Below are 9,438 nucleotides of genomic sequence, written 5' to 3'. Positions count from 1 at the left end.
CGAACGACCGAACCAATGAAAGGGATTCTGGGCCGGGAAATTGACGGGGCGTCAAGCGGAAGCGGGGGAAAGAGCGCGTGGCTCATTGGAGGGACGTGAGTGGGGCGGGAGTGGAGCAACCGCGCGTGGCTGTCGCCTGGCTGCTCTCCTGGGGAAGCGATGGGCAAGTCGAGACCGCGGACCCCGGCGGCGCCCGCTGCCGCGCGGAGGGGGCTTGCGGCCGGTGGTAGGTCAGTGCCCGTCCCGTTCATTATATGTCAGGGCTTTCAAAGCGCTCCGTGTACACTGCCCCAGTGATCCTTACAACCACCCTGTAAGGTAGGCCAGTGTTAGTCTCCTCCTCGTAGCTCAGGTGTCGGGCGGAGGCAGAAAGAATATTGCCTTCCCTAAGGCTGCCCAGTGGTTGATGTGAGCTTCCGGCTGAGTATTTCCTGGCTCGCAAGCCTCATTCGGAGCCCCAGGTCTCTCTCGTTGCCTGCCTTACTAGGTCGCCTTCTCTTTCTGATGGTTGTAGCTTTTTCTGGGTGGGCCAGCCGATTCTGGGGATCTTCAGGAGGCTCCCATAGTTTATCCTCGTGATAAGTAAGAGAAGATGACCATACTAAACTGCCCAGTAGACAGGATTGCAACACTTTGCTTCTCTTATCCTGCCCCTCAGGCAGGCAGAATGGAGAAAACATTTGCACTCTTCACCACTGCTGCACCCCTATGCTGGGAAAAGCGTAACTTTTTCAGTGTTTGTGGGTCATGCAGCCGCTAAATGTGCGAGAGCCATTAAAGAGATGGGGCCTTGCAAGCCTTATCTGCAATTAGCTCTGTAAGGAACAAGCAGCACCAAAAGGGTATTTAAATTGTTAGGAAAGCAGTAGTATCTAGGTACCATATTCTACTCCCTCTCACACTCCCTTCTGTACAGAGATAAGTGCTGTTACTTGGTTTTAAGAGAGATGGCAGTTGAACATGCATTTTTTGGCACTAAGCATGCCAGTGCTGCACTTGGAAGGAGGTGTAAGATTACAAAAGCTCGTGCCCCAAATTGTGCTTTGATGCTTGGAGGGGGCTGTGCAAGGCCCATACACACAGAGTTGGGCTTAGATTTGGGTTCAGGTGATCAGCCTAGCAATAGGCTTGTTGCAGTGTGGTGGACGCACTACTGTTTCTCAGTCCAAGTCCCCCATCTTATGTTGTAAAGCTGTTGAATAAATAATCTGTCACCTTAAACACTGGAGTGGCTGCATAAGTGGTTGAGAGTAATGTGGGTGGCTGGTGCTGCTGCTGCAGTTGCCCTGTACACATGGTGTAATTCTTGAAACTCTAGTGTCCAGCAAGTTATGAAAGTATGAGGGGAGATTGTGGTCTGCAGGCTGCCTGCATGATGGACAGTTACTCTAATGCAGCCTTCTCCACTCTGGTACCCTCCAGATGCATTGGACTACAACACCATTATCCCAAGCCAGCAGGGATGATGGGAGTTGTAGTCCAACACATTTGGAGGGCGCCAGGTTGGGGAAGGTTGCAATAATCATATAATTGGAGCTGGTCCTTCACACTACACAGATTCAGGCTGCACTTCTGATACTTTAGCAAAAAGCGTATTGAAGTTATAATTGATGCTAACTGTTGTGTTCGCTGAGACAATCTGAAGGGCCTTGCCAACACTTCTCCCTCTTTCTTTTTTTAAAAAAAAAACACAGCCAAATGAAGAAGAAAACCAACTCAAAACCTAAATGCCTGAACGAGCAAGAAATTCCATATCGGTTGCGGGAAATCATGAGGAGCCGTGATGAATTGAAGAACCCTAAGAGCAAGAAGAGAAAGAAAACGGGTAAAAAGCAGTCCCCACCCATGTTCTTTGATATATGCATTATGGATTGTCCCTCTGCTGTAATAGTACATGCATAAACACATGCCTCTGTAGAGTTTTGCTGCTCTGTGTTGTCATTAAGCCTGGGGCAGGAGGAATGGGCAAGTAGTAACAGCACAGAGCGTGCTGCCATAACACAGACCACTCTATCACAAACAACAGTCCAGTCACACACTTTTGGCAGAGGGTTACCAAATACCTGCTATAAGATGTTCTATAATAAGAGATATGTTCATTAGCAGTCTGAAAGTTAATGGAGTCGAGTGTAATTTAATCCTACATTTGATTGCTATCCAGTCCTCCCAGCTAGGCACAGAACCATGATGTTTTTGGCCCGGGGGAATCCAGTGTGGCTGGATAAGTTGTAACACTCACTTGTGTCCCACAGGTCACCAAAACTGGTTTGATGCACTTCTCCAGCCTGGACCACTGCCAAATAGACAATGTGCTTTCTCAGTTAGGGACAAGTGTTCTGCAGAGAGCCAAGCTGAAGAGGGAAGGGGGTTAGAGGTTTTCTGTCTCCTCTCAGCTCTCTGAATGTTGCTGGGCAGAATAAGACTAATAATTTATGCTTTTGTCTCAGCGAGTGAACAGAAGCCTAGGCCGGAGGGTGACATACCAGTACCGAAATTCAGGAGGCGAAAAGGGGAGGAGGAATCTTCCTATGTCTGGCGGATGGAGCGGGAAACGCAGCATGTGCTGTTCCTCACCAAAAACCAGCTGCAGCGTGAGCCTGAGAAAGAAGAGCCAGTCCAAGCGAAGTCCCAGAAGAAAAGAGAGTAAGCTTGTGGATTAATGTGCCACATTTGTCTAAGAGAGCCACTGTAGTCCAAGAGCATGACGCTTGAGATGAGGCCTTCACACAGTGAAGCCTCATCTGGCTGGTGGGTGGAAGAGGATTCAGAGAATGGTTGCAGAACCTCCCTAACAGTAGAGGTTTAGTATATTTAATGCCATAGTAAATGAATATGTATGTATATTAATGCAAGTGGCCTTGAACACTATGTTTAGGTCTAGGTTAGCCTTCCCAAAACTGGTGCCCTCCAGATGCGGTGGATTGCCAGCTCCCATAATTCCCACCTACCATGTCCATCGGCCATCGTTGGTGTGGATGTAATTCCCCCCCAAGGCTCAAAGCCTTGAATTCCTCAACACTACTTCCGAGAGCACCTCAGGCAAGGCAGCAGGGTAGTTGGTACACCAACGGAATCTCCATCTTGTCTCAGGCCCCTAACACCAGAATGGATGAGAAATAGTGGACAGGTAAGCAGGAAAGATTTAAACAAGGAGACAGAAAACATGGAACCCTAAATGTCATGGGACTGTCTTGTTTTGGTAAGAGCTCAAGTACCTCGGCATACTTACAGGCAACCAACAGTCAGCAAGAGCTAATGAGCAGTGTGGCGGATATAGTTATCAAAATTTGAGATATGAAAATTTGAGATACTGGGGAGATACTAGAAGCTCAGGTGGGTCTCCCATGAGACCAAGGAAGTTGCGAAGCGGCAAGTGTGATGGTCATCTCCTCCTCAACCCACCTCAGTATACTTGTTTGGGAGTGGCAGGTCTGGAATGTATATTCTCTGCCTGATCCTGTGCAGGTTTAGCCAGCAATTATTTCCACCGAGTTCAATGGAATGTGCTCTCAAATAATGGGTTTAAATGGCATGATGGGTCTTTTATAACATGATATGCACGTGTTTTGTATCCCTTTTCATTCTAGTTGGGGTCTTAATTCTTTTCCCTTTCTTCTCCCTTGAAATGCAAGTGTACAACTCTTGTTGTATCCTTTCTTCAACAAAACTCTCTCTCTAGATTTCAGCAGAAGAAGCTGAACAAAATCCGTAAGCAGAAAGAGGAGAAAAAAGTGGCAATGCTGGAGAAGGAGTTCCTCAAAGGTAGGAGGTTTTTTTTGCTCAGTGATTCGATTCTTCAATGTAGGCTATTCAACCTTCTTTGCAGTTCCAGAACAATGCAAAACTCTGCTACGGAACTCTAGATAGTTTAAAATACTCACATCTTTCTGGATGCTTCCTTCATGTGTCCCCCCCGCCCCTTTTCCCAAGTGCTGCTGTGAAAGTGTTTTTTATGATTTGGGTGGCAGCTCATCCAAAATCAAATACCCTTCTACTGATTTGGAGCAACCCAAATACCTGAATAATCAGAATTTCATATATAGGGGAAGGGGCATGAGCTTATATTACAATGTGGATTTTACGGTATGTGGCTTGTTTATTTTTGAAATGTATAAACCATCCTTCATCCAGAAGGGATCCTAGGGCCATGTACATAACACGATAACAAGACAAATTAAATGTATTATTATCATTGTTTACTATAAGAGGCATAAAAATGATTCGACCAGCAAACAAATAAACGAATCAATCAATTAAAAAAGTTAAAATTTTAAAATGCCTTGGTAAACAGTAACACTTTGATTTGGTGTTAAAGCAAGATTAGCACCCATTGCTATCTCCCTTGGGAGGGTATTCCAAAGTTGAGGTGCCATGACAAAAGAAGGCCTCTTTTGTAAAAGCATAATGTTTTTCTCCCACTGATGGTACTTGGAGAATGGTCTGTTCTGAATATCTTAATGCGTTGGCAGGATGATATGGGAGGAGGTATTACTTCAGGAATATGGGCCCCAATCCATTTAGGGCTTTAAATGTGATAATCAGCACCTTGAATTGGGCCCAGTAGCAAGTAGTCATTGTAATTCCTTAAGAATTTGTGTAATGAGGCTCGTACCAGGTAAAACTGTCAAAATTCTAGCACACAGTGGCTTTGGATGATGTGATTTATTGGACTCCTCATTATCGAGTGAGGTTGTTGTGTACTCTGTTCAGAAAACAGTTTAACTAAATTATTTCTGGCTCTTTGTGCTTTTGTTTTTTAACCCCCACCCCCTGCTATCTCAACTTGAGAGTATTCCAACCAGTGCACGCTGTGAAACAGTAACACCTTCCTGCGCATCACTGGTGTAGCATGAGGTTGGAAGAATAGAGGCACCCTTTCACTGTAGCCCATCTGCTGTACCATGTCAAAGTGCAAACTTTGGGGAAGGCTGGGTTAAACCAGCCTGCCCCAACCTGGTGCCCTCCAGAGGTGTTGGACTGCAACTCCCATCATTCCCTGGGGATGGTGAGAGTTATAGTCCAACACCTCTGGAGGGCGCCAGGTTCAGAAAACAAAAGTATTTGCATTATCAAACTAGGGATTGTGTAAAATCCATTCGTCTATGTTTCACAGGTTGTCAGGCACCTTCCATTCTGTTGTCTGCCCATCAACAGAATTGGATTTTAATGTGAATTTGTGCAAATTTGCACGTGCAGAAATGGTCAAATCACCCCCCAAATGCACACATCCCCCCAAAATGCACATTTTCATTCTTTAGCATATGGGGGAAAGGTGCGTTTTGGCCATTTAAAAAAAAAGTGTATTTTGCACAAACGAAATTTGTGCAAAATTCCTGAAGGTTAGAAAAGCAAGTCCACAGAATCCACCCAACAGGAGAAAAGCCAGTCTCCTGTAGAATCTATGGGTCAGAGTCATAAAAACGTAAACTCATTTGGTTCCGTTGTGGATTTCTCTGACATCCCTACGTCAAACTCTTAGCAAATCTGGTAGTTGCCACAAGGCAAATCTTGACCTGCCTCTATCTGTAAGAGGCAGTTGGATACTGGTTTCAGCTTCTCCTCTGAAGATAGTACTGCCGTTCTTGAAGTGTTTCATCTGTGAAGTAACAAAAATCATAGCTGGAAGGGAAGCTATCATGCTATATACTTGCATTGTGCCAAATCCTGTGATAGGGCCTGGTGCATTTGGATTGGAGCATTAGTATCTGCTGCAGTGTATTGTGATGATATACAAAGGATGGAGCTGTTTTTGAGCCTGGCCCCTTTCTTTGCAGACTAGAACAATGTTTGGCCCAGGCCATGCCACAACAAAAGGAAAAGTCTGTGTTGGACTCTAGACTGGACCTCAGAGTGGATAGTCTGCTTGCTATTTATTTTATTTATTTATTCAATCAATCAATCAATCAATTTCTATACTGCCCAATAGTTGAAGCTCTCTGGGCAGTTCACAAAAATTAAAACCATAAAGTGCAGCATAAAACAATATAAAGTATAAAAGCTTAAAACCACAATGTAACAGTACAACTAGAATAAAACCTAGCAGCAATGCAGAGATTTAAAATACAGATTTAAAACACCAGAGCTAAAAGATTAAAAAGCTAAAATGCTAAAATACTGGGACATAGTATGGTTTGCACAATCAAACAACCAATGGTTAACAAGCAATGGGTTCTTTTTGAGTGCGAATGAGCATGCTGGCTCTTGCTAGTTCACCCGCTTCCTCTTTTGGAAGCAACCCAAGCATTCCCCTTTCCTAGCCTGTTGCCATTATGTACGAACCTGGCACTTCAGGTTCTTTAGGGTTGAACCACCCAGAGTTTTAAGCCATGGTTTCTTGTTGGGTTAAAAACAGGTAAGCACCTGACGACAACAACCCAGGAATGCCCCTGGGCTGTTTCTGAAAGCTGATTCAAAGTGGAGGTGGAGAGCAGGTGAGCAGGAGGCACAGCTCCCGTGTGGCTACACCAGTTCCTAAGTTGTTTAATCCAGGAATTGGCATCACGTGCAAACTGGGTTGATAGGAGAAGGTTGAGTGTATTTTAGAGCTGCTTCCATTTCCACAAGTATCTGACTTGCAGTTTTATCTCCTCCCCATTCCTTTCAGACTCAGTGAAGTTTGGAGAAGTTGCTTTACAGCCCCCAAGCCTTACAGCAAAACCTAGGAAGAGCATCATCAAAGACACGGTAAATAATTATGCTGTGCATTGTTCTTGCTGTCTCCTAGGTTTAATGGTGGCCTGCCCTCGACTGAACGACTGAACAACAAAGCCCTTGGCCCTTGCTATATGACCTGGAAATATTTTCCTTGATTAGCAGCAAAACTCAGGGGAGGCCACTGACATAAAGCTGTTTCCAGAGTTTGGGTATTGGAGACCCTGTTCTTAAAGCTGGCTCTCTGCTGATGGTCATATTCTGGATTCACTCCATAACCCCTTTCCTCTTCAAACTTCTCTAGCTTCAGCCAGTCTCTCTGTTGTGTTCCAGGCTGGCCGGAGGCAGCTTCTGCTAACGTCTCTCTTGGGCTCTGGTAGAACACCCTCCACCCAGGAAGTGGTCCATGCTTCTCTGGCTCGCCAGAGGATCGTGCAGGAGGAGAGAGAACGGGTTGTCCAAGCCTACCGGGACATAAAGAAACGTAAGCAGCAGCTATTGATCGAGAGCCAACTTGCTATGGACAAACTAAAGAAGCCAGTCTGAGTTGTTCGAGTGCTTCCGCTTTTCCAGAAAACACAGCTGTTTTAGTGCAAGAACAGCAGCCAAGTTTTAGAACAGCAGCCAAGTCTTGTCATGCATTCAAATGGTCCCCTTTTGGATGAGTTTATCCGGCCACCTGGGCAAGCAGATAAACCTGTTTCATGTGTGATGGACAGGTGGCGTAGTTTACGGGTCTACGTCCATTGCTCCTAGAAACTGAGGCTTTTTCAAGGCATTTTTCTTGGCCCAGCTTTGGACCTGCATCCCCAGCAATGTTAGCAGCACCAAGATTGCTTCCTGCAGTGGATCAGCATTCCTGTTTCTGGGGCTCAAGAACGGAAGCTACTTTGTGGTCAGCCCACCCCATCTCACGTCCATTTTGGTGTTCCTTAGAAGCCTTTCTGCCATGGCTAGAATAGTGGTTGGGAGACTTTTCTTCTGTTAAATGTGATATTCTGGTTTGCATTTCTTTGAGTTGCACATTTTTTTTTCTACCCTACCCCTCCAGCTTACAGACAGAAAGTCTGAATGCGAGGGACTGAAAAATAATTTTGCTGAGGTGGATGGGAAGACAATTATTCAAGCTGGACCCCCCTTTTAAAGTATTGTTCCTTAATTTCAAAACCAAAGACTCTAGAGATGTGCTGGGATGATTAGCCCTCCTGCTAGTGTCTCATGCAAGATTATACTATTATTCTCTTAAGTCTCTTCTGTTTAAGAAATGTGATCCTTTAAGGGAGCAATCCTATCTAGATAGGTGGCCGCCTCCGAACTCGGAGGCAACTGCCTATCCAAAGCAGGGCAGGAGAAGCATGAAGGGGATAATTCCTTCCGTGCTCCTCCTGCCCTGCTTTTTCAGCTAGACAGCTGATTGTGGCTGTGTAGCCGCGGGAGGAGGGAACGGGGAAGGAGGCTGCTGTACGACACATAGGTTATGACATACAGGCATTTCCGCTCTCCCTGTCCCAGAACGCCCCCAGCCATGCCCCTTTCTGGCCACACCATGCTCCTCTTGCGAGCACGGAGGATGTGGCTGTTCTGCGTTGCCTCTGAGGCAGTGCAGAAGTGGGGGGAGGTCAGTTCTCCGGGAACCGACCTTGGAGCGCGGGCTCTGAGGTCGGTTCCCGGAAAACAACATATTCTGTGGCCATCTAGCAGCCATAGGATTGCTCCCTAAGGCATTATTCTGTCCCTGTTCAGCCTGCTACATAGTTCTGGAGCAAAAATGGATCAAACACGTTTCCACAACAAATACATAAATAAATAAATGCATTAAATATTGCTTCCAGGCTGATCTGTTACCTCTGCTCTCCCTACAGCTAGGGGGCATGTCTCATCCCATTCCTCTGCTCTCCTGTTCTAGTGGAAAAGAATTTCTTCTCCACTGAAAATAAATGAACTATTGCTCCAGAGCAGCTTTAGCCAGGCCTCCCTTTGATACCAGCCAACATTTGTGTTTGGATGGGAGTCTCCCGGGATAGGAATACCCGTGGGATAAATCTGGAAGTGCCTTCTCTTGGCAGAATTTCCAAGGTGGGAAAATACACTCAACCTTCTATCGACTCTGTTTGCAAGTAATGCCAGTCCCTGGATTAAACAACCCAGGAACTGGTGTGGCCACACAGGAGCTGTGCCACCTGCTCACTACTTCCACTTTGAATCAGCTTTCAGAAACAACCCAGGGGCTTTCCTGGGTTGTTGTCATGAGGTGCTTACCTGTGTTTAACCCAACAAGGAAGCCATGTTCCTTGCTTTGAAAACATTTGATTCAAGGCTGAGGCTATCAAGGGCAACTTGTAGCCGTCCAAATGTTTTGGCCTACAACTCCCATCAGCCCAAGCCAGCACAGCTAATGGTGAGGAATGATAGGAGCTGTAGGCCAAAAGATCTGGAGGACCGCAAGTTGCCCACCACTGCTATGAAGGGAAAACAATGGCTATTTCCTTCTTCTCCCCCTTCCAAATCCTGCCCCGATTGTACTTGGTCAGAACTGAAGTAAGCAAGAGCCAGTACATGAAGGTGACTGCGATGGTAGGGTGACGTTTTAAGCCTTCTATGCACAAAAATGATGATGGACCTTACTGCGCTGTGCCAAGGCCCTGCAGTTACCTTGCATACAATATTGTTCTTTGGCTCCTTTAAGATTTCCATCCTCTTCAATCACTGCCAGGAGTTGGTTTAAATTTACTTTTTTTTAATAGGAATGGCATTAAAAACAATTGGGCTGATTTTTTAATGACCCTA

The 9,438-nt window shown here is 45.8% G+C and overlaps 1 protein-coding gene across 3 annotated transcripts; it reads left to right on the top strand.

Annotated features, from left to right (window-relative positions):
- Nucleotides 1–87: 87 nt before the first annotated feature.
- On the top strand, nt 88–8,468 carry CCDC137 (coiled-coil domain containing 137). Of its 3 annotated transcripts, none has more exons than XR_014788205.1 (7): nt 88–230; nt 1,695–1,825; nt 2,448–2,643; nt 3,680–3,762; nt 6,605–6,684; nt 6,985–7,801; nt 8,311–8,468. XR_014788205.1 is itself a non-coding variant. In XM_084837584.1 (6 exons), the coding sequence occupies exons 1-6, from the start codon at nt 160–162 to the stop codon at nt 7,195–7,197; spliced, it is 774 nt and encodes a 257-aa protein (XP_084693710.1). In that variant the 5' UTR covers nt 88–159; the 3' UTR covers nt 7,198–8,468. The 3 variants fall into 3 exon arrangements, 1 of the variants encoding a protein (XP_084693710.1); XR_014788204.1 differs by having other exon boundaries at nt 6,985–7,917; nt 8,359–8,468; XM_084837584.1 differs by having other exon boundaries at nt 6,985–8,468.
- Nucleotides 8,469–9,438: the final 970 nt, after the last annotated feature.

Source organism: Heloderma suspectum, chromosome 2 (genome assembly GCF_057233095.1).
Source record: "Heloderma suspectum isolate Gila_16-S chromosome 2, 16-S_ref, whole genome shotgun sequence".
Lineage (NCBI taxonomy): Eukaryota > Metazoa > Chordata > Lepidosauria > Squamata > Helodermatidae > Heloderma > Heloderma suspectum.
The sequence above is the reverse complement of the archived record's forward strand: the minus strand, read 5'-3'. Positions and strand labels throughout refer to the sequence as shown.

Excerpts from the sequence above, each read along its gene's own strand:
- CCDC137 (XM_084837584.1), top strand. The coding sequence starts at position 160 with ATGGGCAAGTCGAGACCGCGGACCCCGGCGGCGCCCGCTGCCGCGCGG. Across the intron at positions 231-1,694 it reads GGGCTTGCGGCCGGTGGTAG|CCAAATGAAGAAGAAAACCA; the intron begins GTCAGTGCCCGT and ends AAAAAAACACAG. Across the intron at positions 2,644-3,679 it reads AAGTCCCAGAAGAAAAGAGA|ATTTCAGCAGAAGAAGCTGA; the intron begins GTAAGCTTGTGG and ends CTCTCTCTCTAG.